The sequence below is a fragment of the Schistocerca cancellata genome, chromosome 5 (assembly GCF_023864275.1).
Source record: "Schistocerca cancellata isolate TAMUIC-IGC-003103 chromosome 5, iqSchCanc2.1, whole genome shotgun sequence".
Classification (NCBI taxonomy): domain Eukaryota; kingdom Metazoa; phylum Arthropoda; class Insecta; order Orthoptera; family Acrididae; genus Schistocerca; species Schistocerca cancellata.
The window spans coordinates 76,427,104-76,454,199 of record NC_064630.1 but is presented as its reverse complement, the minus strand read 5'-3'; the positions used below and the strand labels follow the sequence as shown (position 1 = coordinate 76,454,199).

Genomic DNA, 27,096 nt, shown 5'->3' with positions numbered 1-27,096 from the left:
CACTGAAAACAAGTTTCACACTGAACGCATCCTCTTCCATGAGCTGTTGCAACCGCGCCGAAAATTCAAAGCGTTTGACTTTGTCATCGGGTGTCAGGGCTTGTAGCAATTGTAAACGGTAAGGCTTCTGCTTTAGCCTTTTCTGTAAGATTTTCCAAACCGTTGGCTGTGGCACGGTTAGCTCCCTGCTTGCTTTATTCGTCGACTTCCGCGGGCTACGCGTGAATCTTGCCCGCACGCGTTCAACCGTTTCTTCGCTCACTGCAGGCCAACCTGTTGATTTCCCCTTACAGAGGCATCCAGAAGCTTTAAACAGCGCATACCATCGCCGAATGGAGTTAGCAGTTGGTGGATCTTTGTTGAACTTCGTCCTGAAGTGTCGTTGCACTGTTATGACTGACTGATGTGAGTGTATTTCAAGCACGACGTATGCTTTCTCGGCTCGTGTCGCCATTTTGTCTCACTGCGCTCTAGAGCGCTCTGACGGCAGAAACCTGAAGTGCGGCTTCAGCCGAACAAAACTTTATGAGTTTTTCTACGTATCTGTATTGTGTCGTGACCATATGTCAGTGAATGGAGCTACAGTGAATTTATGAAATCGCTTCAATCATTTGTAATAGCCCTGTATATGCTCAGTAACAGCTTGTAGTCCCTCAGTATGCTGCTTCATGTTTTCACCAAAAATTATTACATCATCAAGGTAAACAAGTGCGTGTGTTGGGGTGAGCCCTCGTAAAACTGAATCCATCAGGTGTTGAAATGTAGCTAGAGCACTACGAAGTCCCAACAGCATACGAAGATACTTGTATACTCCTGTTACTGTTACAAATGAAGTTTTTGCTTGATCATCTGGATGCACTTTTAACTGGTGATAACCACTTGTTAAATCACATACTGAAAAAATTCGACATCTGCCCAAGTAATCCAAGGTTTCCACTAAATTTGGTAAAGGGTAAATGTCTGTTGTGGACACAGCATTCAAAGATCGGTAATCAACACAAAAACGGAACTGCAGTTCTCCTGAAATTGATTTCTTCTTTACAATCACAACAGGCAAACACCACGTTGGGTCTGAAGGATCTCTTGGTTTTATAATCCCGGTTTCTAATTGCTCTTTAACCATGACTTCTACCAACTCTCTTTGACTAAATGGTATTCGGTAAGGTTTCTGTGTGATTGGGGCAGCATTCTTTGTATGAATACAGTGCTGAACTAAATGAGTGACAAGTAAATTTGCACGTTCTCAGAATAAATCTGAATACTCCAGCAAAACAGGCACTAAAATCTTCTGTTCATCAACTATCAAATGTTCTATCTTTTCCCAAATCTTGCACTTCAGTTCATTATTAACTTCGTCTCCTCGTTGCAATTTTGCGATACTGTTACAAAAATGCAGTGTTTATAACTGCAGCATTTGTTACCTCATCTGGAATCTGTATTACGTCATGATTACATACGCTCGTCCCTTCAGCAACTTTCGTTCCTTGTGGCAAAACAACGTCCTCATTGCTCATATTTGTTATTGCAGCCGGGACTTCTGCAACATTCTGTCTCACCATTGTAGTGACACCTACACTTGTAGCAACATAACAATGCATTGTATCCAGTAACTCACTGTCCTCGGATCGCTCAATTAATAACAAAGTTCCTACCTTGCATCAAGATGACTTAACTTCAGTGTAGATTGTCTTTCCTGCTCCCTTGAGAATTTGCAGGGGCTGATCAATTTGAACATCGACTCGTACTGTTTGAACTGGTGCATCGTTTGGGCGGTCCGTTCCGACGACGTCAGTATTGCTGCTCCTTTGAGTACGGTCTGAAGAATGATTTCCTAGGTTGTAGTTACTTTGGCCTAGTCTGATCTTTCTTTCGAATGTGTCCAAGGCTCTTTAGTCTGCTTCGAACAACTGAATTTGATTTTCATCTTCTACTAACTCGTACATTTGAGCATTGATGTTTCGAATTCTGTCGGCAAACTGCTTGGTAGATTCGTCTCGTCGCATTCGCAAACTGTGAAACTGCTCTCTGTAAAATCTTATTGCGTTTTTACTTTTAAATCTCTGAACAACAATCATTCTAAACTCTTTGTAACACAAGTAGGCTCTGTGCTAATGAAATCTTGTGCTGCTCCCTGAAGTCTTAATTTGGCAACCACTAGCTTAGCAGACTCTGTCCATGATCCTAACTGGGCGGCACCTAAAAAGTTCACAAAAAAAAAAAAACACTTTCACATCATCTTCGGGTTTCCAGCTAAACACTGGTACTGATGGCAATAATGAAAAATTCTTTATTGTAGTTGTACTTGTACTGCATGGACTATCATTTGACAAGTGTCTCAGAATGTTATGCTCGCTTCTTTCTGCTTTTAACTGCCGAATCTCTTCTTGCAGCTCATTAATAACAGTTTGTAGATTGACAACTTTACTCTGACTGGATTGCGACATTTCGTCTGATTTAACACCAATGAGTCACTCAAATGTAAAATAAAAATCCATCACTGCCTTTCGTATTCTAGCCAAACTGAAGTAGACAACAGGGATTCCAGCGTTGGATGCCCCGCGTAGTCGGAAGATGTTCACGCTGCTGCTGCTGCTGCTCGAAGTTCATGTTAAACTGTGCCTCTTCAGGACTGTAGATTTGCCATAATTATCCCACTTCTGACACCACTTCTATAAGGGGTTGTTTGTGTTGTTGCCCCAGATGATGATTACACAAATATTTTGTCAGGATTTGTAAGCGGTGGGTCCTTGAGGTACGGCAATACGCGAACACAAGAAGTAAGTTTAAAACAGTTTTATTAACAAAGGTGGATTATAAAACACGCACGCTACGTGCACCGATCATCACTGTGCCTGACATCCTAACATCGGCTGATTACGGTCATACCAAAAGGCTCCATGGTGAGCTAAGACAAGAGACATATTCGCGCCCGAGGCCGTGCTAGTTAATACTGCCTGCTGCGGACGGCGGCCAGTGGCGTACTCCCTGTTGCAGTGCGGCCGGACGCGCGTCTACTGACCAAGCAAATTGTCATCATTTCACACAGGTCGGCTGGCGAGCGCGTGTTAATGCACCGTATGGCTGTGCACAATCTGTAGACCCTTACAGTTGGTTCCTTGAGTCTAGGGGCTTTCTGGCTCCATCTCAGGGTGGTTTTCGCCAAGATCACTCCACCACTAACAACTTGATATGCATGGAGTCTTTCCCGCCATTGTCATCTTATTGCTGTCTTTTTTTGACCCGACGAAATCCTGTGACACCATTTGGCAGCACCACATCCTCGCTACATTACATGAGTTAGTTCTCCGGGACCCACTCTCGATGTTTACACAGAACTCTTTATTGCTATGCACCTTCACATTTTGAGTGAAAGCTTCACACAGGTCCACCCCATATCCAAGAAAACTGGGTCCAGCAAGGCTCTGTACTGAGTGTCCTTCTCTTTTTAGTGGTATCACAGTAGCTGTGGGATCCTCAGTATCACCCTTCTTATATGCTGATGACTTGCATTTTCTTTTACTCATCTACTACTGGTGTAGCCGAATGTTGACTGCAGCTAACCATATGAAAGACGCAGTCATGGGTCCCTCACCTACGGCAATTTTTTCAGCCCCCAAGACTTGCCTCATGCACTTCTGTTGCCGTCGTACAGTTCACCTGCACCCACAACTTTATCTTGATGACCATCTACTTAATGTAATGGACCTTTATCACGTTTTAGGGTTGGTTTTCGACACCCGCTTAACTTGGCTTCCCCCGTCTTTGTCAGCAAAAGTGCAGGCAGCACCTTAACATTCTTAGATGCCTGAGTCACACTGAATGGTGTGCAGATCACCCTACACTGTTGCACCAGCACAAAGTCCTTGTACAGTCCCATCTTGACTATGGGAGCATTGTGTATGCTTCAGCAAAACCCTCAGTATTGCAGATTCTGGTCCCTATACATCACTGTGGAGTTACTTGTGACAGGAGCTCTCTGAACAAATCCTCTGAACAGTCTACTCTTGGGAGCTGGGGTTCCTCCATTGCAGATCAGGCAACAACTGCTTGCTAGTTTTACTGCGCGTATTTGCAGCCCACTTAAACTTCCGAATTACCATCTCCTTTTCCGTAACATAGTGCTCCATCTCCCACAATGAGGGCCCAGATCGGGGATTACAATTGCAGTCTGTGTCTGGTCCCTTCTCAATGAACTAAAGTCTTTTCCCCTACCCCCTCCCCTCCAGATCACACGCATACACTTCCGTGGTGTATACCTCGACCACAGCTTTATCTGGACCAATCATAAGTCCCAAAAGACTCAGTTCATCCTGCAGCCATCCACTGCCTCTTTCTCTCTCTCTTCTTGAAGCGTGTCAGGGTCGAGAGGTATTTTACACGTATGGCTTGATGATTGATGTTCACTTTGGGTTTGCTTATGCTCGAGCAGGATATACTGAACAGCATTCCCTGTCAGAAGGCAGCAGTGTTTCCACTGCAGAGCTGCTAGTCATATCTCATGCTCATGAGCATATCCATTCCTGCGCCATATGTAGCGACTCCTTGAATGTCTTACAAGCTATTAATCAGTGCTGCCCTCGCCTTTAATTCCTTACAAGCTCTCAATCAGTGCTGCCCTTGCCATCCAAGAGTCCATTTATGTCCTTGAACAATGTGGAAACTCAGTGGCTAGCCAAAGGGGCTATTCGTAAAGTGTCTGCAGATTGGCATACCAGAATCTGATCTTCAGTCGGTATTATGCTGCAAGGTTTTTAACCTCTGGAATACAGAATGACGCTCCCGGACTCTGCTGAACAAGATATATATTGTGAAGGAGACGACGAATGTGTGGAGGTCCTCCATGCCAGCCTTTCGCAAGGACTCCACTGTCCTTTGCCAGTGCTGCCGCATCTACCATACTTGGCTGACTTACGGTTACCTTCTACGTCATGAAGACCCATCTCAGTGTCACTGTGGCTCACACTTGACAGAGGTCCACATCTTGTTGGGCTGTCCAAATTTAGCCACCCTATGGCAGATGTTTTTAATGTCCCTTATGCACTCCCTTCTATTTTAGGTGGCAATGCCTGAACAGCTAACATAGTTTTAAGTTTTATCCATGAAGGGCATTTTTATTATTCTATTTAAGATTGCCATGCCCTCATCTTTCTGGCCCTCACCCTACTTGTATTTTAATTCTTCCTTGCTCCCTGTGGTATTGTCTCTTACACTTGTTCGTCTTTTCACCACCTGTGGTTTCTCGTGTTTTTAGGGTGATAATTTTAGTGTGTTGTAGAGTGGCTGGTTCATCCTTTTTTATTCTTGTGATCAGCCAGCCAAGGTCATCTGATATATTTTTTTAACACCTTTACCGCTTTTTCCTTTTTTGTTAATGTTTTCAATTTTGGCGTGATACTTTGTTCACTGCTTCATTGAAGTTTCACATGTAGTTTTACGCATTTTGTTCCTTCCCGAGATTTCATGTGGTAGGATTTTTTGGGGTATAGTTTTAAACAGAGACCTGTGTGACTAAGGAAAAAGTGATTGAAAACATTGCAATTTAGTCCCTTTAATCTACAAACCAGCCACCTAGATAAGATTGATGGAGGACATTGAAAAGTTCAAAGAAGGGCAGTTTCTTTTGCACTGTTGTGAAATAGGGGCAAGTGTCCCATGGGTATGATAAGAATTTAGGTGTCGCTCATTAAAACAAAGGCGTTTCTTGATGTGGCAAGAATTTTTCATGAAATTTCAGTCTACAATCTCCTCAGAATGCGAAAATATTTGTTGACACTCACCTACGTAGTGAGAAATGTGCTTGCAATAAAATAAATCAGAGTTTGCCCAGAAGGATGTAAATTTTATCTTTCCTGTGCTTTTAGAGTGTGAAACAGTTGAGGAAGAGTGTGTAAATGGTCGATGAACCATCTGCCAAGCACTTAAGTGTGAATTGCATAGTTATTAAATACTTGTGCAATCCTGTTTTATTTTGTTTAAATGAAACAAGACAAATAGCTCTTCTAATAAGGATAATATTCAACCACTCTTCATTTTCTAGTCATTCGTATTGAGTCAGGTTTATTGAACCCCCATGTTATGAGTGTCGTGTAACATCGGTTGGAGATTCTACCCATGTGTTTCTTCTGCAGGCAGTAATTCAGTTACCAGAAAGGTTCCTTAACCTTTTCGTAAAATCTGGCCAACAGCTATCAATTACTGGCAACAATTTGCTATTCGGAAATGTAATTATAATCTATAAAATATTAGCTAGATTTTTGTAGAAAAATATACTATAAACATGAACATGTTGTAATGTATTTTTGTTATAAAATCTTTCAATATAAAGATAACTATGGGAGTAACACTAAATACATAATAAAGAACCAAATACAGAGACATTAGATTTAATTGTACAGACAATAGTATAATACAACCCAAAAGGAGATTACAAAATTCATTGAGTAGCTAAAAGATAATAATGCTGCTGGCAAGAATGGTGTCTCTAGTAGAGTAATTAAAATATTGTGCTGACTGGGTAGAATATCGTTGAGTAATATTTGTAATCAGCACGTTACTCAGAGCATGTTTCCTGACATATACAGGGTGATTCAAAAAGAATACCACAACTTCAGGAATTTAAAACTCTGAAACGACAAAAGGCAGAGCTAAGCACTATCTGTCGGCGAATTAAGGGAGCTATAAAGTTTCATTTAGTTGTACATTTGTTCGCTTGAGGCGCTGTTGACTAGGCGTCAGCGTCAGTTGATGCTAAGATGGCGACCGCTCAACGGAAAGCTTTTTGTGTTATTGAGTACGGCAGAAGTGAATCGACGACAGTTGTTCAGCGTGCATTTCGAACGAAGTATGGTGTTAAACCTCCTCATAGGTGGTGTATTAAAAGTTGGTATAAACAGTTTACAGAGAATGGGTGTTTGTGCAAAGAGAAAAGTTCTGTACGGCCGAGAACGAGTGATGAAAATTTAGCACGCATCCAGCAAGCATTTGTTCGCAGCCCAGGAAAATCGACTCGCAGAGCTAGCTGAGAGCTGCAAATTCCACAATCAACTGTATGGAGAGTCCTACGAAAAAGGTTAGTTGAAACCTGAACGTCAACTACCCGAGGCGATGGATCGGCCGCCAGGCAGCCCGTGACAGAGCACTTCATCACTGGCCTCCAAGAAGCCCTGATCTTACCCCCTGCGATTTTTTCTTATGGGGGTATGTTAAGGATATGGTGTTTCGGCCACCTCTCCCAGTCACCATTGATGATTTGAAACGAGAAATAACAGCAGCTATCCAAACTGTTACGCCTGATATGCTACAGAGAGTGTGGAACGAGTTGGAGTATCGGGTTGATATTGCTCGAGTGTCTGGAGGGGGATATTGAACATCTCTGAACTTGTTTTTGAGTGAAAAAAAAAAAAAAACTTTTTAAATACTCTTTGTAATGATGTATAACAGAAGGTTATATTATGTTTCTTTCATTAAATACACATTTTTAAAGTTGTGGTATTCTTTTTGAATCACCCTGTACTGTAGTAACAACTGTCTGTAAAACAGGTGATAGGCGTACCAGATCTTTAGAAGGTAACGTATGGTAGAATACTCTTTTATCTGGGCAAAAGTTGTTAATTCTCTGTAGCTTTGGTTCTTATAAAGCAACCTCCGAAGAGAAAACTCTAAAAGAATACACTAATGGAAGTCCTATCTGAGCTAAACAAGAAAATCTATCCTACTCTGTAACCTTGCCAAAAGCTTAGATTGCATATACTGCAAAATTCTACCTGGCAAACTAATATGGCAGTAAATGATACACCCTATTGTGTGGAGTCTTAACCTTCATTAGCAGAAAGCAGTGTATGTCTAGGATAGGCTGTCACTGGAATGATAGTGACCTTGAAATGAGGTAATGTAACATGTAGGGTCCCACAAAGATCAGTACTGGGTTCGCAGTTGTTCATAACCTCTATAAATTATTTTCTAGTGATTCTGAAGGCCAGCAAAAAATACTGTAATGTTCCCTACAACAAAAGCAGTCTAATTGACTTTCCAGGCTCAACCTTACCAGTAACAGCTCAGATAACTGAACAGGCTTATAAGTGGTTTGCACCATCCATCGTAAGTTTTAATCTCATGACTCACGTTATGCAGTTTCAGACAATCAAAAATAACGTTTTAGCACCAAAAATAGACTTTAATAGCCAATCATTAAATGAAACCTGCATAAAATATTTGGGCCCAAGTTGAATAACAAGTGAGTATGGAGCTAAAACATGAAAAAAATGAATGAAATGAAGTACCATGCTTCTTTACAGAGCGTAGGGGAACGATGCGGGAGACCCGCACCGCCTTACTAGGCAAGGTCCTAATGGAGGTGGTTTGCCGTTGCCTTCCTCCGACTGTAATGGGGATGAATGATGATGATGATGATGATGATGATGAAGACGACACAACTACACCCAGTCATCTCGAGGCAGGAAAAATCCCTGACCTCGCCGGGAATCGAACCCGGGACCCCATGCTCGGGAAGCGAGAACGCTACCGCGAGACCATGAGGGCAGACCTAAAACATACACAAATTAATCAAGAAACTCAGTTCAGTATATTTTGCTATTTGTAGTATATCTCATTGAGTTGAACCACAGATAAGAATGTTGGCTTATTTTACACATTTTCCTTCTATTGGATAATCTTCTAGGGCATGGCACCAAAAGTAAATGTTCTATTTATTCAGCAGAGGTGAGCAGTAAGAGTGCTTTGTAAAATAGATAACTGTACATCTTGCAACAGATTTTTTTTGGATTTTTAAATTCTCAACTCACGTCACAATGCATTCAGTCTTAATGGTTTTTGTATGATGTGTATACTGCTGGTAGACGTCCTTTTTTCCCCATAGCTGGGGTACACTCTTAACAATATCTCTTAAGAAAATTGGCAGAGTCTCTCGGGCAAGTTTTATACTGTGTAAATTTAAACTGTGGAAGTAGAAGTATTGAAAAACATGCAGTTCATCTCGGTCTCTGTCATCCTTTTCTTTTGATGGGTGATTTCAGGGATTTCCATAATCGCTCGATGTTCTGTGTGTGCAGAGGCAGGTCATCAGAAGACATGAATTCAACAGAATGGTTTACAGACCTGTGGTGAAATCCCTCTTCCTTCAAAGTGTTGTAAGATTTCCATCTATCTGTAATCACTTTGGTGCCTAGCAAGATGAATTCTTAATAAGAGGCACTAAAGTTTGTTTAGTCCTGGAATAAATTTTCACAATAAAACATTTTCTTGAGTCTCTTTCTGTGCCTCCAAACACCCAGATCTGTTCAGTTTCTTTCTTGAGAAGTCGTCCTTTACTATATCTTTGAGTTATGTGCGAATCATCTATTTCCACTCTTGTTGACACACCTGTGAAACCCCTGTCATTAGTCACAATTACATAACACACTTCTCGACAGAAACCGTAATCGTCACAAATGGTATTAAACAAGATTCCGGTTTCCGATAATATGTATTTCAGTATGTATCTTTAATCCACCAGGAAACCAATACAATGCTCTGCTGTATTGTCAGTTTAGAATTATCAGTCCACTTGTTTTTCCTTATACTTTTTCGTTTCTGACATTCGACCCCATAGTAATCAATGCAATTTCTAGTGTCGTGATTCGGCAGCAGATAGTACTCCCAACGGAACTCTAAACAGTTTTCAATAGTACTTGGTCTAGAAATCCAATTGCGCCACTTCAGACTAACACGGCAAGAAACTGTAGCCGCTTTGGTCATCTCCATGGCACTACTGAAAATAAATATTTTGTACCACTTACTATGTATCAATGCCGCAGATTGTGTCATTATAGTAAACAAAATATATATTTTACCCTGCGACTGTTGTGCATACAATATACAGTGTGATTAAAATTAAAGTTAAACTTAAAAAACGCTGTAGAAATAACACCACTGGTTGGAATGATGTTAAATTGCAACGGAATATTATCGGAGAAGAGGGGAAACGTGTGGTAGAAGAAAAAAAATATTCTGAAAATTGATCAATAGATGGCACTGTATGGGTCAGAATATGTAAATGGAGATATTGTTACAGTGTCCAGCTTGCTCTGCTTGAATTTATTACCTGTCCAAAGTATTATAGGTACCGGTGAAACATTTATGTAGATCAAGTGAAATAAAAACTGATAAGTCACATTGGCTTGTTACTGTAAGAATTAATATATTTAACATTATTAGTGAACTGAAGAGAAATTCATGTCCCCTCTGTATCATGTATGGGAAAAGACACTGTACAAGACACATGAAACTTCCCATGAGAGTTTTTACACACAACAAAATCAATGTTCTTCACTTTTCCTTGCTATATCCACAGGCTTGATTGCTGTGAACATACCAAGTTTTAATCTTTGCCGTAAACTACTTAGGCGAATTAATGGATAAAAATAAACAGAGAAAAATAAAACATCTACCAGTATATAGGTAAACCAGCATAAGTCCAAATACAATGTCTAGGTTTCAAAGTGGAGTAACATTGTGTGAAGGCATCCAAAAAAGCTCGTATCTGACATAAACCAAGAAACTGGAAATTCCAATTCAGAAGTAAATTAAAAACAAATGAAAATAAATGGACATGCAAGACACAGTGATATCAAAATACCTTTCTGTACCATAAGTATTCTCTTTCTACACACAAATGTATAGTCTCTTAAAGGTAAAGTCAATGAGAGTTGGAAATACTGGCTTGATCAAATTAACTGCAGTGTTTTGTGTATCAATGAAGGCTAGGTGAAAGAGTCTGAAGTAGACTGGAGTGTTCCACTTGGATATTTGCTGTTCAGAAGCTACTACAGTAAACACATGTCACATGGCAGGGTCTCAATCCATATTAAAAGCAATCTTGTTATATGGCATACTTGAAGTAACTGGTACTTTTTTTAAATCAAACTCGACATTCTGATCAGATAGTATTTATAGAAATAAAAATTAATACTTTATTATTGCACTTGTCCAAATGTAAATAGCATAAAATTATAATTGTAGGTGATATTAACACAGATATAAGGAGAAAGAGGGAAAAATGTGATTCATATGGTGAATTCTTTGAAGTCAATGTACTGTTACTGTCTCAGTGATAAGCCCACTAGATTGATTTGTGTCTTGATAACAAAATTAGTAATATAAAACTTGTGTCCTTGAATGTGATGTTATAGAATTAGAAGTATTGGATCATGCAGGACTATGGCTTCAAACTGAATATTCAGCTCTCATTACATTAGGAAGAGAAGTGACATAGACAACTAGGAGAATCCATTGTGAACAATATGACAGACCAGTTAAAGGAAATAGATTGAGCTTACACGAAGCTTAGTAACAAAAGTATTGACAAATACTTTTCCAGTTTCCTGATGGAGATTAAGCACAGTGTAGGACAGACGTGCCCCACTGTAACCAAAAGATATTGTGCTGATGTCACATGTAAGCAGCAGCATACCAACAAATGGTACACTCCATAACTGTATGAACCCAGGGGGACTACTGTTAATTCTAAAAGAAAAGTCTCATAAAAGTGATTGGGACAAAAAAAATTAACATAAATATGAGAAAACTCTACAGATCTGAAATGAAAAAAATGTTAAGTGCAAATGATGAATAAATTTTAAATTCCAAAAATAAATGAAAATCAGCATGGAATGTCATCAAAATGTAAATTAGTAATATCAATAAAGAAAACAGTACCCCATTACCTGATGCACTCAATGAATATTTTGTAAATACTGCCAGCACTACCACTCCACTCAATAATTCTCATTAGGTGCCGAAAATCTGCTAACTCGTTCCAAACAAACAAGTGAGAAATTAATGTGGGCCTTAATCACATTAAATAACATTCAAAAATCAATATACAAGAAATTCCAAAAAAGAAGGCTATTTTGGACTAGGTTATTTCGTCATAAAGTGTATAGCAAAAAATAAATAAATAATGAAAATGCCATTTGCTTCCCTGTCTACCAGAGTACTAGATGAAGGAATTTTCCCAGAATGTCTTAAGCTCACAGTTCCATTACCAATGTGTTAAAAAGGTGACAAAACATCCCAAATAACTACAGACCCACTTCAATAGTACCAGTTGTATTCAAGACAATAGAAAATTGTGTGCAACAGATATACAGCTGTTTTGAAAGTAACATAATTTTAAATGATCAACAGTTCAGATTCAGATCTCATCTATCGACTGTGAAAGCAGTTGAAGCTTTAGACAAAATGTTTATTAAGGGTACCAAAAAGACTATCTATGAATTGATTTAAGCAAAACATTTTACTCAGTGTCATGTGACATAATTTTAAAAAAGTGTGGCCCCGAAGAAAAATCACTCAGTCTATCCAAATGTTATTTAAGCAATAGGTTACAGCTTGTGTACGCAAATAAGCAGAGATCAATAATATTCCTAATAAAAAAAGAAATACTCCAAGACTCTATTTTTACGCCTTTCCTGTTTGTTGTCTAAATTAATGAATTTTCAGTTTACACACCCTGTACAAATACACTATTTCGTTCCAGATGGAAATTTTCACTCTGCACTGGAATGTGCTTTGATATGAAACTTCCAGGCAGATTAAAACTGTGTGCCGGACTGAGACTCAAATTTGGGACCTTTGCCTTTCAATGGCAAGTACCCACAAAAGCCGAAAGTACTGAGGTCGAGACTCGGTCTGGCACGCAATTTTTATCCGCCGGGAAGTTTCATACTCCATGCTGTACTACAAAATGACTAATCAGGGGTGTTGCGCCCATCAGCTGTGCAGAAACCAAATGATAACTGAGAGAATAATTTTTAAACAAAATCTAACCAAAAATGAAAAAAAAAAAAACAGTAAAACTACTTGGACTATTCATAGACCAAGAACACTCTTGGGAAGAACACACCTTATCTGTGCAGCGAAGTAGTGTGTGTGTGTGTGTGTGTGTGTGTGTGTGTGTGTGTGTGTGTGTGTGTAAATTGTTGGACGTTTAGTTGGATTACCACCCAGAGTATCCTGCTGAAACCACTTTAAATTGTCTGCATAATGGCATTACCTAGTCCGTATGCAACTGCTTGATATATGCCAGAGAAAATCTGGAAAAATTAAACATTTAATGTGATGTACATGTGCATCTGCAGAATACCAGAAAGAATCACTTATTAAATTTACCTTAAAGACTTTCTACAGTCCATGATAACTATAAATAGGTTGGCTACAAAATTTTGCTGTAAGCTACAGTACTCGGCTCATGCTGTACTGCTAAATAAATATGACTGTATTACAGACTTGCCTAAAATACAGTGAATTCCACCCAATTGAAGAAGTCCTAGAAACTAGTTATTACAATATATGTTTTTCTCCTGAATGGTAAGGAAAATCTTACAGTTTTTAAATAGGCTAGTTATTTTCTACATTATTTACGTATATGTAATTGATTATTGTATAAAACTTGGCACCACTGTCAACTTCGATGAAATGACTTGTCTGACAAAATATTGAAAGGAAGATAAAAATATTGTATTCTCTTCATTAATCATTACTACAAATGACCTGATTATATAAATTCATTAATTAAAAATTTCTGATAACCACATGGCGAGTAGCAGTGCTCATTGTAAAATCTTGTGCCAAGTAGCAAAATATAGTAAGCAGACCTCAGTTGGTCCAGTTATAGGTTCCAATTTTCACTGAAAATACCTATGTATACATATAAATGTTAAGCTAACATCTCAAGATAATCAGCAGGTTAAAATGTAATTTAGGAAATTGAAGCTTTTCAAACTAGTGACTTTGCTTCTAAAGTACTCGGTTGCATTTAGTGACAGTGATCTTAAATAATATTTGTATGCGGCATGCTCACACTTTATTCAACATGAAAACGTCATCGCAGATATTTGAGGATATATGTTTGACACGTCTGCTCTCATTGGCGATGATGTGGCACAGAGGAATATTGAAACTCTGCGTGACTCAGTAAATTGTCGGAATATGAGTGAACTCCTGAAGGGCTGTTCTCAGCTCAGCAATGGTTTTGGGGTTATTGCTGTACACCCCGTCTTTAATACAGCCCCATAAGGAGAAGTCACATGTGTTCAGATCTGGAGAATATAGTGGCCGATCGAGGCCCGTGCCAGTGGTCTCTGGGTACCCCAGAATCAGAATGCAGTCCCCAAAGTGCTCCTCTAGGACATGAAAAACACTCCTGCTTCGATGGGGTTGAGCTTCGTCTTGCATGAACCACATCTTGTTGAAATCAGGGTCACTTTAGATAATGGGGATAAAATAATCTTTCGAAACCTTCACATACTGTTCGGTAGTCACTGTGTCATCAAGGAATATTGCATCGATTATTCCATGACTGTACACTGCACACAACATAATCACCCGTTGAGGGTGAAAAGACTTCTTGATTATGAAATGTTGATTCTCTGTCCCCCAAATGCGCCAATTTTGCTTATTGAAGAACTCATCCAAATGAACAACAATAAGGCACGTGTGCATGTGCATACTAATTCTCATTATGCTCTGCCGCCAAACGTGCAGTTTGAACATCCCGACGGAAACTGTTCAGAAGTTGTGATTATTTTATTTCATATAGTTCAATAATTTTTGCCTTGTGTCTGAAGATTATCTTTCTCAATAGGTCAAATTAATTTAGGAATATAACATTCAGAATCCAAATTTTTGTTGTCTGCTGTCAGGAGTAAGCTTCCATTATATTTTCTTTCACAGTCAATAATGTATTTGTATGTTTATTTTATTCAGGAACACAGCTACAACATCAAAGTTTCACTTGGTGGATTTAGCTGGATCAGAGAGACCAAAGAAAACTAAAGCTACTGGTGAGAGATTTAAGGAAGGTGTCAATATCAACAAAGGCTTACTGGCACTTGGAAATGTAATATCTGCTTTAGGTGATGAAACTCAGAAAGGCTTTATTTCGTACAGGGATAGTAAGCTCACTAGACTACTTCAAGGTAACTGCCATTACTGTTGTAATCATATAATTATTACTGTGACAAGTTGACCATAACAAAATTGTCCGAGAAATTGTTTAAAACACAACAAATTACTCAGGTTAATAATCAGGGCTATTACACTTTCAGAAGGAGTTGGTAATATCCACCATTAATGTTGATGAAAATATTTGCTGTTTAGAACATGTCAAAAAATACAGATTTTATGAGCCAGATTTATTCTGGGCACCATGTGTCACTAAGGCACTGCTGCTGCTGTTGCTGCTGCTAATACTACTATTGCTACTCAACTATCACCTCTCACTTGTTGGTAGTTTGATACCACAGCAAACAGAAGACCAGATAGAAGAGAGTGGTCTTCTTTTTCTTTTCTTTCTTTTTTCTTCTAGATTCACTTGGCGGCAACTCGGTGACACTTATGATTGCATGTGTGAGCCCTGCAGATTACAATTTGGATGAAACAATGAGCACACTCAGGTATGCAGACAGAGCTCGCAATATCAAGAACAAACCGATTGTTAACCAGGATCCCAAATCCGCTGAATTGTTAAGACTGAAACAGGAGGTAACATTATTTGTTTCTTTATTTTTTAGAAAGTATAAGAACTTGAGCAACAGTCTGATCGTACTTTGACCCAACTTCAGTGTATTTAAATTGAAATGTCTGCAAATCAGTCACTTCTATTCACAAGACTTGAATCTACAACCAATGTCCATAGATATTAAACTTTCTTAAGCTGCTAACCCAGTGCCCAAATTCCACGTCACAGAATACAATAGACAACCACATGCACAATGAAGGTTAAACAGTTCGGACAGATGGCATGCCTGAGTACCCTCCATTAGGTTATCTGGATAACTATGGTGTCAGGAAGAGCATCTGGCCACTAGGTTAATTAATAAAATAAAATTTTACACATTGTGGAAATGCAGACAATGTACTTGACGGGATTATCACTACGGAAAAGAAAAAAAAAATAGCAAAACACTTTTTATTCAAAACAACAAATAGTTTTATTTCTACAAATTGAAGACAATTTGAATAAATCTTATTATTTATCATTCAAAAATTATTATTATTATTATTATTATTATTATTATTATTATTACTTTTTTTGCGTTCATTACTCAGCATTTGACAAATTTTGTGAAAGGCCGACTACAACCTACACTTCGAAGTGACTGTCACTGGAAACCTGTTTTGCTTGACTTTTCCACTGTTACATCTGTAACTTCTGCCTTTGATAGAACAAAGAATAACTGTTTAACTTAGAGAAGGAGGGAAAAGGGAAAGATAAATACAATAATTGTAATGAAAAATTTTTGTCACATGATAAACTGTTTTGTATAGCTTTGCTGCTTTATGAATTTGTAACCTAATTTTCCTTTGTCTACAGAACCAACAGCTGAGGCTAGAGCTTCTTAGCAAAGGTGGGCCAGGAGTAAGCTCACAAGAGTTCTCTAAATTAAAGGAAGAATATGACAATGTCATCATAAAGAATCGTAAATTGACTCAAGCTTTGAATGAAGCTTTGACTGAGCAGACAAATTTAGTAGAACGTGCATTGCTTGCTGAAGTGTCCCGTGACAAAATGAAAGTGAAACTGTGTGAATTGCAGACTGAATATGGAAATGCAATGGAAAGCTTGAATAACACGGTTGATCCGAATACTTGTCCTGCAGCATTTTATGAACAGCTAAAGACTCTCAAAGAATTACAACTAAAAATTCAAGAGCTTCAGGTTTGTGATCTCTCTCTTTTTATGTAAATAGTCATATTCTTTTGGAAACATTTTTAAATTTTGGTGGTCATATGCTGTTATCAAGCAGTCTTTTATTCTCTATTTCCCTACAGGCAGATCAGAAGCGAGCTGCTGAAGAAATTCTTAACCACGAATTGACAAATACAGTGGGTAGTAACAATGGTGACACAGAAAAGTGTGCTGAGGCAGACAGTACCTTTGTTGTGAAAACTCTTGAACACCAGGATGACATTGATGAACATCATGAAGCCTACACATTGCATCAAGCAGCTCTCACAAAGGAATTACAGGTACTTTTGCATTGATTTTTGTTTTGGTTTGTATAACATATGCTTTAGTATACATTACTATGTAAAGTAACTAGGTGGCAAACTGTTAAGTTTCATTCAGGTTTCCACAGCGTGATTATTTAATGGTGTACTTCTGGGTGTTTGGCTGAGTTTGTACTTAGATTTTCACACAATATTTCTCTCTACTCCAGGTGCTGCAAGTTACGCTGTTACGTGTACTTGCTGCCTGGATTACGACCAGACTGTGAACTATTCTTGGAAATACAAACTTGGCTGAATGCCTGTAAATATACAATTAAATTCTCAAGTGTGTCAGAAATTGGTGTTACACTTTCAGTTAAAGATTTCAATGAAATGCCTGTAAGGTCTAACAAAGAAAATACTCCAGGCAAATGACAAGTTTCCAGGATTGTTCATATTTGCAACAAGCAGCAATAGTTGTGGGTTTCTTTATGAAATGATAACTGGAGAAATTGATAGTGATTTACTACTCCTGCTGCTGCTGCTGCTGCTGCTGCTGCTGCTAATACTACTACTACTACTACTACTACTAATGGGTGGGGTATACTTTGCCTTAGTCATTTAAAGCAGACAAGGGATTTTTAAAAAAGGCCAGAACAATAAATGTCTTTCATCTTACTGTTTTGACCAGAGTTTGTGCTGATACGTTGTTACACGTTATAACTCTAAATTCTTTCCTTAATTTTGTCCTGATAGTAGGTATTTGTTTGCATAAAAGTCTTTCTTCTTAAAGCTGCATCACAATTCAGCAAGTAGTTGTGTCTTTAAAAAATTGCACCATTTTTTCAAAGTGTGCCTCTTATCCAGTTTTTAGCTTACAGTGTGAGAGATGACATCATTTGGAAGCAGGGATCACGTATGCAAATCAGCGATGACGTACATCCCTGTCTCCTCACTCTAGGCTGGAATTATGAAACAGAAGGGGAATGTAGAATGCACAAAGTACCACCTCCCCTCTTCGAAATGTCATTGTTCAAAGCAATTTTTCTCAGGAATTGACCTTATTAAGGTTAGTGGCCCATGGCAGTGAAAAAATTGAATTTTGTAAGTCAATGCAACCAAAAGATGTGGCCATTCGTCACATATTTTGATTCTCGCAAACTCGCTGGTCAAAACCTATAGGATGCACCCTGTTAACCTAGAATCGTGGAATTTGACAAGAAGAAAGGTTTCATAGGACAAGTAAAGGAAAAATAAGAAATTTTTAATTTATAATTACACTATAATGACACTTTTACGTTCCCGGAATTAACGATTTCCCGCCGTTCATGATATTTTTTATTGTTCCTGTCAAATTTCATATGTCTACAGTGTTAGTTCACATCCGATTTTAAAAATGTTTGTGGAGGGGGGGGGGGGGGGAATCCACTGACGTAAAATAACACTGGCATGACGTTGGCTGTCAAATAATGTTTACAAACATTATGTGATTAAGTTTCTTGATACCAGGGTGCTCTACTTAACAGATTTAAACCGGTTAATGTGGAAAAGTTCATGCCGTATCTTCTGCCACTGTCAAACTCTACTCTGCATAGTGGCTGATAGGAGTACGTAGGTTCTTAGGAATAAAGTTATCATGACCAATCAAACATTTCCAAACTGTCTCTACAGCTCATGTGCAGTTTTGTGATTTCTGTAATCGTCGTCACATGTCTGTCTAACCATATTTACTGATTTTTGTCTGTTGGCCACTTGTAGCACTAGTTGACACCTTCATTCAGTTTGTGTTGCTCAAACATTTTTGGCGCAAACATGGTACGAATTATGTTTATTCTCATGCTGAGCAAAACCTGTTTCAAGGATTTATTCTCGTTGTTAAGTGCAATATTTATGTATGTATTGTGATGTTACACAAACAAACAATGTGAGTGATAGTTTGTTTTTCTGTGGTTTTCTGCATAACTTATGAAAAACAGTACCGGATAACCTCAAAAAGATTACTGCAGCTAAAGAGACGCAGAACACCACATATGCAGACACCACACAAAATACTTACGTAAATATTTGCACTTGATATTGAGAAAAAAAATTCTCGAAACACACTGTGCTAAGCGTGAAAAAATGTGTAACTCTTGCAGTGTTTCATTATTTAAATAATGAATGACAGCTGCAGGCGTTCCAAAAACATCGATAATTTATGAAATTGAGCCAAACGTTTCTGCTTCCCAGTTATCAGTTTCCATATCCGTGGTTTTTATTAGATAATAAATAAGTCCCTGACACGAGCGTTTTTGAGGCCTATTATGTGCACATACATAAAGTGCAAAAATGCAAGGGGGGTGTATCTTATACATAACTTTTGTAGCTTAGAATGATTTCCAACATTTTAAATTTTCCCCGCATTTTGCACAATGGACTTTATTCAGGTTTTCCATGATTTCCCTCTGCGTACACCCCCGTGGTGCATGCCCCGCCCTTGCCCTCGGCTGGAATTGGCACAGGGCCCGAAGGACTCAGTCCCTCCGGAAGCCTTCCACCGTCGCTTTCTTTCCCTCCTTGCCATGTATCAGGGCTCTGGCATTGTTCACACTGATGGTTCAATGGTTGCTGGTCGTGTCGATTATGCTCTGACTCTAGGGGACCGTTACGAACAATATTCATTGCCGGCTGGCTTCAGCAGTTCTCACTGCTGAGCTGGTTGCCATCTTTCGTGCCCTTGAGTATCTCCGCTCCTGCTCAGGTGAGTCCTTCATTATCTGTAGCGACTCCCTGAGCAGTTTACGACCTATCGACCAGTGCTTCCCTCACTCTCGTCTGGTGATGGCTGTCCAGGAGTCCCTTCATACTCTTTGTGTGGACCCCAGCCCATGTTGGGATACCCAGCAATAAACATGTTGACAGCCTGCTCAAACAGGCCACCAGTAAACCATATCTGGACATTGGCCTCCCGGATGATTTGCGAGCGATCCTATGCCGCAAAGTATTCAAACTCTGGGACACTGAGTGGCGCAACCTGACCATGCCAAACAAACTCCGTCCTAAGGAGACGACGGATGTGTGGCGGTCATCCATGCGAGCCACTCACAGGGACTTGGTAGTCCTTTGTCGGCTCCACATAGGCCACACCCGCTTGACACACAGCCATTTACTACAGCATGAGAACCCGCCTCTATGTTGATGCGGGTCGGCTTTGACAGTGGTCCACATTTTGTTGGCCTGTCCACTTTTAAGTGTGCTCAGGTAGATGTTTGTGCTGCCTCATACGCTCCCTGCCCTTTTAACTGATGACGCTGCCATGGCAGGCTTAGTTTTGCGTTTTATTCGGGCAGGGGGTTTTTATCATTTAATATGAGTGTTTGTTATGTTTTTTGTGTTGATTCTGGCCTTTGGCCTACGATTTTAGACTGAGTTTTTAATGTGTGTCTCGGTGGTTGGCTTCTCCTTCTTTGTCTCTATGGTCGGCCAACCACTGTCACACATTGTGTGATTTTAATTCCTTTTGTCTGGTCTCTGTCTTTCTTTTGATGTGTCGTCTGTTGTCTCTGTTATTTGTTTTTATTCTGTGTGGGTGTTTTCACGTTTTGGAAAAAGGGACCAATGACTGTAGCAGTCTGGTGCCTTTAATCCCACAAACCAACCAACCTAAATTGCTTAAAGCAAATTCTGGGGTGGTTCCTTCGAAAGAGCATGGCCACTTTCCTTCTCCATTGTTCCCTAATCCAAGCTTGACAAACAGATCTCATTGGTTATGACAGCCTATTACAGCCTACATGTATCTTCAGGGAAAACCAGAGAATTTTTTCATCTGAGAAAAAGCTGGGAAAAACCTGGGAATTTTTCATGGTTTTGGTTTTCAGTTAAGTTTTTGTAATTTTGACTGGTAAGAATTGATATTCTAGCAAAGAATGTTACTGTATCGTGTCACTGGAGAATAATACTGCAGTAATAAAACATAAACAAGAAGAAAAATAAATAAATAAAGCTTTAGTTGCAAAGGAAATGCGCAATTTACAACAACAAAAAACACGGTGCACGTACAAGCATCTGCAAGCAGCAAAAATATGTCAAAGACCTGAGGAGGAAGACTATGTAATACTTCGTAACAATAAACTGCCTCCTTGGAGCGTGACGTCACAACTGTTTACATTAGGTCTGTTTGAGCAGTTGCCAGCGGGCTCATATGCATGTGCAGTTGATTTGTGTATGAGCAGTACCTTCTCTCGCTTCCGGCTGCTTGAAGTGTGGTTGTTAGCTGTATCGGCAACAAGTAGGCAGATGGTAATGAGAAAAATTTTTCTCGCAAGCCCCAGCTGCCAGATTCGTGCATGCACAGAGTTGTCTGACTTGCGATGGGAAGGGGATAGTCTCCACGTGACCCGTGTTTGTGTCAAGTGATTTCGCTGTTTCCTCTTCATTTACAGCTCCAACGTCAAATAAAAACAAGACCGATTTCTGTGCTCGGGAGCTATCAAGCGAATTAAAACACATTCGCATAATTACGGAAGGCGAAAATGTATTGGTTTCACATTCCTGATTTTATTCCCAAGTTTTTCGCAATCAAGCATTAATCGCCTTGCAGAACAAGGAAGTTTTTTTTGTCACTTTGCTAAAGGAACTTGACTCTATTAATCTTTTCCATCGAGGCAATCAATTTATTTGAAACGAAGTGTTTCATACCACAGTATTGGTTAGTTTAAACTGTTCGCTGAATTTCGAGTGCACATTTTCATCTTCTTCCATGTATGGCGTTGTTGTTGTTGTTGTTGTTGTTGTTGTTGTTGTGGTCTTCAGTCCTGAGACTGGTTTGATGCAGCTCTCCATGCTACTCTATCCTATGCAAGCTACATCATCTCCCAGTACGTACTGCAGCCTACATCCTTCTGAATCTGCGTAGTGTATTCATCTCTTGGTCTCCCTCTACAATTTTTACCCTCCACGCTGCCCTCCAGTACCAAATTGGTGATCCCTTGATGCCTCAGAACATGTCCTACCAACTGATCCCTTCTTCTAGTCAAGTTGTGCCACAAAATCCTCTTCTCCCCAATCCTATTCAATACTTCCTCATTAGTTATGTGATCTACCCATCTAATCTTCAGCATACTTCTGTAGCACCACATTTCATAAGCTTCTATTCTCTTCTTGTCCAAACTATTTATTGTCCATGTTTCACTTCCATACATGGCTACACTCCGTACAAATACTTTCAGAAATGACTTCCTGACACTTAAATCTATGCTTGATGTTCACAAATTTCTCTTCTTCAGAAACGCTTTCCTTGCCATTGCCAGTCTACATTTTATATCCTCTCTACTTCGACCATCATCAGTTAATATGCTCCCCAAGTAACAAAACTCCTTTACTACTTTAAGTACCTCATTTCCTAATCTAATTCCCTCAGCAACACCCGACTTAATTCGACTATACTCCATTATCCTTGTTTTGCTTTTGGTGATGTTCATCTTATATCCTCCTTTCAAGACACTATCCATTCCGTTCAACTGCTCTTCCAAGTCCTTTGCTGTCTCTGACAGAATTACAATGTCATCGGCAAACCTAAAAAGTTTATATTTCTTCTCCATGGATTTTAATACCTACTCCGAATTTTTCTTTTGTTTCCTTTACTGCTTGCTCAATATACTGATTGAACAACATCGGGCAGAGGCTACAACCCTGTCTCACTCCCTTCCCAACGACTGCCTTCCCTTTCATGTCCCTCGACTTTTATAACTGCTATCTGGTTTCTGTACAAATTGTAAATAGCCTTTCGCTCCCAGTATTTTACCCCTGCCACCTTCAGAATTTGAAAGAGAGTATTCCAGTCAACAATGTCAAAAGCATTCTCTAAGTCATAGGTTTGCCTGTTCTTGATCTAGCTTCTAAAATAAGTCGTAGGGTTAGTATTGCCTCGCGTGTTTCCATATTTCTACGGAATCCAAACTGATCTTCCCCGAGGTCTGCTTCTACCAGTTTTTCCATTCATCTGTAAGGAATTCGCGTTAGTGTTTTGCAGCTGTGACTTATGAAATTGATAGTTCTGTAATTTTCACATCTGTCAATGCTTGCTTTCTTTGGGATTGGAATTATTATATTCTTCTTGAGGTCTGAGGGAATTTCACCTGTTTCATACATCTTGCTCACCAGATGGTAGAGTTTTGTCAGGACTAGCTGTACCAAGGCTGTCAGTAGTTCCAATGGAATGTTGTCTACTCCCGGGGCCTTGTTTCGACTCAGGTCTTTCAGTGCTCTGTCAAACTCTTCACGCAGTATCGTATCTCCCATTTCCTCTTCATCTACATCCTCTTCCATTTCCATAATATTGTCCGCAAGTACATCGCCCTTGTAAAGACCCTCTATATACTCCTTCCACCTTTCTGCTTTCCCTTCTTTGCTTAGAACTGGGTTTCCATCTGAGCTCTTGATGTTCATACAAGTGTTTCTCTTATCTCCAAAGGTCTCTTTTATTTTCCTGTAGGCAGTATCTATCTTACCCCTAGTGAGATAAGCCTCTACATCCTTACATTTGTCCTCTAACCATCCTTGCTTAGCCATTTTGCACTTCCTGTCAATCTCATTTTTGCCCGCTTCATTTACTGCATTTTTATATTTTCTCCTTTCGTCAGTTAAATTCAATATTTCTTCTGTCACTCAAGGGTTTCTACTAGCCCTCATCTTTTTACCTACTTGATCCTCTGCTGCCCTCACTACTTCATCCCTCAAAGCTACCCATTCTTCTTTTACTGTATTTCTTTCCCCCATTCTTGTCAATTGTTCCCTTATGCTCTCCCTGAAACTCTGTACAACCTCTGGTTTAGTCAGTTTATTCAGGTCCCACCTCCTTAGATTCCCAGCTTTTTGCAGTTACTTCAGTTTTAATCTGCAGTTCATAACCAATAGATTGTGGTCAGAGCCCACATCTGCCCATGGAAATGTGTTACAATTTAAAATCTGGTTCCTAAATCTCTGTCTTACCATTATATAATCTATCTGAAACCTGTCAGTATCTCCGGCTTCTTCCATGTATACAACTTTCTTTTATGATTCTTAAACCAAGTGTTAGCTACGATTAAGTTGTACTCTGTGCAAAATTCTACCAGGTGGCTTCCTCTTTCATTTCTTACCCCCAATCCATATTGACCTACTAAGTTTCCTTCTCATCCTTTTCCTACTATCGAATTCCGTTCACCCATGACCATTAAATTTTCATCTCCCTTCACTATCTGAATAATTTCTTTTATCTCATCATACATTTCTTCAATTTCTTCATCTGCAGAGCTGTTTGGCACATAGACTTGTACTACTGTCGTAGGCATGGACTTCGCGTCCATCTTGGCCACAACAATGCATTCGCTGTGCTGTTTGTAGTAGCTTACCCGTATTCCTATTGCTTTATTCATTATTAAACCTGCTTCTGGATTACCCCTATTTGATTCTGTATTTATAACCCTGTATTCACCTGACCAAAAGTCTTGTTCCTCCAGCCACCAAACTTCACTAATTCCCACTATATCTAACTTTAACCTATCCATTTCCCTTTTTAAATTTTCTAACCTACCTGCACGATTAAGGGATCTGACATTCCACGTTCCGATCCGTAGAACGCCAGTTTTCTTTCTCCTGATAACGACATCCTCTTGAGTAGTCCCCGCCTGGAGATCCGAATGGGGGACTATTTTACCTCCAGAATATTTTACCCGAGAAGACGCCATCATCATTTAATCATACAGTAAAGCTGCATGCCCTCGGGAAAAATTACGGCTGTAGTTTCCCCTTGCTTTCAGCTGTTCGCAGTACCAGCACAGCAAGGCCGTTTTGGTTATTGTTACAAGGCCAGATCAGTCAATCAACCAGACTGTTGCCCCTGCAACTACTGAAAAGGCTGCTGGCCCTCTTCAGGAACCATACGTTTGTCTGGCCTCTCAACAGATATCCCTCCATTGTGGTTGCACCTACGGTACGGCTATCTGTCTCGCTGAGGCACGCAAGCCTCCCCACCTACGGCAAGGTCTATGGCATTATGCCATAATAAAGAACCAAACATGAGGTGGTACAGTATTGGTACTCCAATAAAATTTACATCCCAAAAACCACGCTGAAAGGGTTAATATAAGATGGGATGTACTTCATTGTGAATCTGGACAAGCCAATGTGCTCTTTAAGCCGAATTATTTGTTTTAGTATGGTTTACGAAATTCTGATGCTCTTGGATTAACCTCTGACATCCTGTTTCTTTTATGGTGTAATGTAAGATCTCGTAATGCTTTACACATTTGAACATACCGTCTTCCTACACCGCCGCAGCTGCAGGCGCTCAATAATGCCTGTTTTCTGGCGCACTCGGGCAACTGCTAAAACAAACCTATTTCCTACAATGTTGGGAAAGTACTGCAAATGGTGGTTTGAAAAGCGTTACTTCCAAAGTAAATTTCCTTTTATGCAAGATGAATTATGTTACGTGTGGGAATGTGGGATGAATTTTTTTTAAATTACGGTGTGTGTGACTTGTTTACAATGCAACACTTTGAGGACCAGTCACTTAGAAGACTTAGAGTCCAGAAGATCAAACATTTATGTCATTATTTTAAATTTGAATGGCACATTTGTATGGTGTATCTTAAAGTGTAACACTCGCAAAAAAGACCAATATTACATGTGAAAGCTTAGCTTCTTTTGTAGCTTATTAATCTTAGAGACCAATATGATATGTGAAAGCTTAACTTTTCTTGTGCCTACACTATGTAAACCATTAACTTTTCCTCTTTGTTTGTTCGCCCTGCTTAAGTGATCTTGCTATTGGCTGACAACAACACTTGTCCTATGCTCTGGATGTCAGCTGTCATCAGGTGGTGACATCACATGGCATGAGATATGTTTGGCTTACAAAAGGGCATCACAGTCTTGATTTCAATGCTCTGGAAATTAATGTACTGTGTTTGGTGCAATAAGAGTTTATAATTTCGTAATATGAAAATATGCAGCGTATATGTTGCCGTACATCAAAGGTCTTTCCAAACTCCCCCACCCCTTTTCTCTTCTCCTCCCCTAAACTACCGGGACGTTCAATGCTAACGTATAAAACCTTAATCATTCAAAGGAGTGATAAGTATTACATTTCCGACGGATAACCTTCTGTCACTTAGCACGGAAAAAGTGTATTTTCGCCCGGGAAAATTTATAATTTTTAACCGGGATATCCAGGAAAAATCCAGGAATTTTTTTTCATTGTCTGCATATACACCCTGCAGAACACAGTGCACACACAAGTGTATGCCAATGGCAAAATGTTTCAAAGACTTTAGGACGAATACTATACAATACTTCATAACAACAAACTGCTTTCGATGAGCATGACGTCCAACGTTACAATAGGTTCATCTGAGCAGGCATCATCGAGTTCATGCGCAGTAGAGTCGCGTAAGAGCAATACCTTCTCGTGCTTCTGGCAACTATTAGCTGTATCAGCAGTAGCAGCAAGCAGCCAGATACTTCCCGGAAAAATTTTTCTGGCGCGCCCAAGGTTGCGCACAGCCATCCTGCATTGTTGTGGGGAGGGGGTAGTCTCAAAGTGATCCGTGTACAAGTTAGTTGATTTTGATGTCCTTTTAGTTTACAGCTCTCACGTCAAAGGAAAACAAAATGGATTTCTGTGGCTGGGAACTATCAAGTTGATTAAAATACATTCACATAGGTACAGAAGGCTAAAATGTGTTGTTAGTTTCAGTTTTCTGATTTTATTTTACAGGGTGTATACAACCGGTGTATCCAGGAAAAGCCCGGGAATTTTTTAGAATTCCGGGAATTTTTTTGTTTCAGTTTTGACTGGTAAGAAAAAAATACAATAAAAAGGATAGTACTGTATCCCGCTGCTGCAGAATAATACTGCAGCAATAAAACATGAATGAGAGGGAAAAAAAATGAAAAGAAATTTTAAGTTGCAAAGGAAATGCGCCATATACAACAAAACACGGTGCTCATACAAGCGTCCGCCAACAGCAAAAGGTGTCAAAGGATTAGAAAGATTACACAATGCTTCATAAGAACAAATTTCCTCCGACGAGTGTGACATCAGAACTGTTTACATTGATTCATTAGAGCAGTAGCGAGCGGGCT

The 27,096-nt window shown here is 39.5% G+C and overlaps 1 protein-coding gene across 1 annotated transcript in view; it reads left to right on the top strand.

The window, feature by feature from the left end:
• LOC126187646 (chromosome-associated kinesin KIF4A) overlaps positions 1-27,096 on the top strand; it is a 280,963-nt gene that overhangs the window by 172,236 nt on the left and 81,631 nt on the right. Inside the window, exons 6-9 of the mRNA XM_049928846.1 lie at positions 14,764-14,975; positions 15,365-15,540; positions 16,373-16,717; positions 16,831-17,028. Coding sequence (XP_049784803.1) covers positions 14,764-14,975; positions 15,365-15,540; positions 16,373-16,717; positions 16,831-17,028 — 931 coding nt within the window. The remainder of the gene's footprint in view (positions 1-14,763; positions 14,976-15,364; positions 15,541-16,372; positions 16,718-16,830; positions 17,029-27,096) is intronic.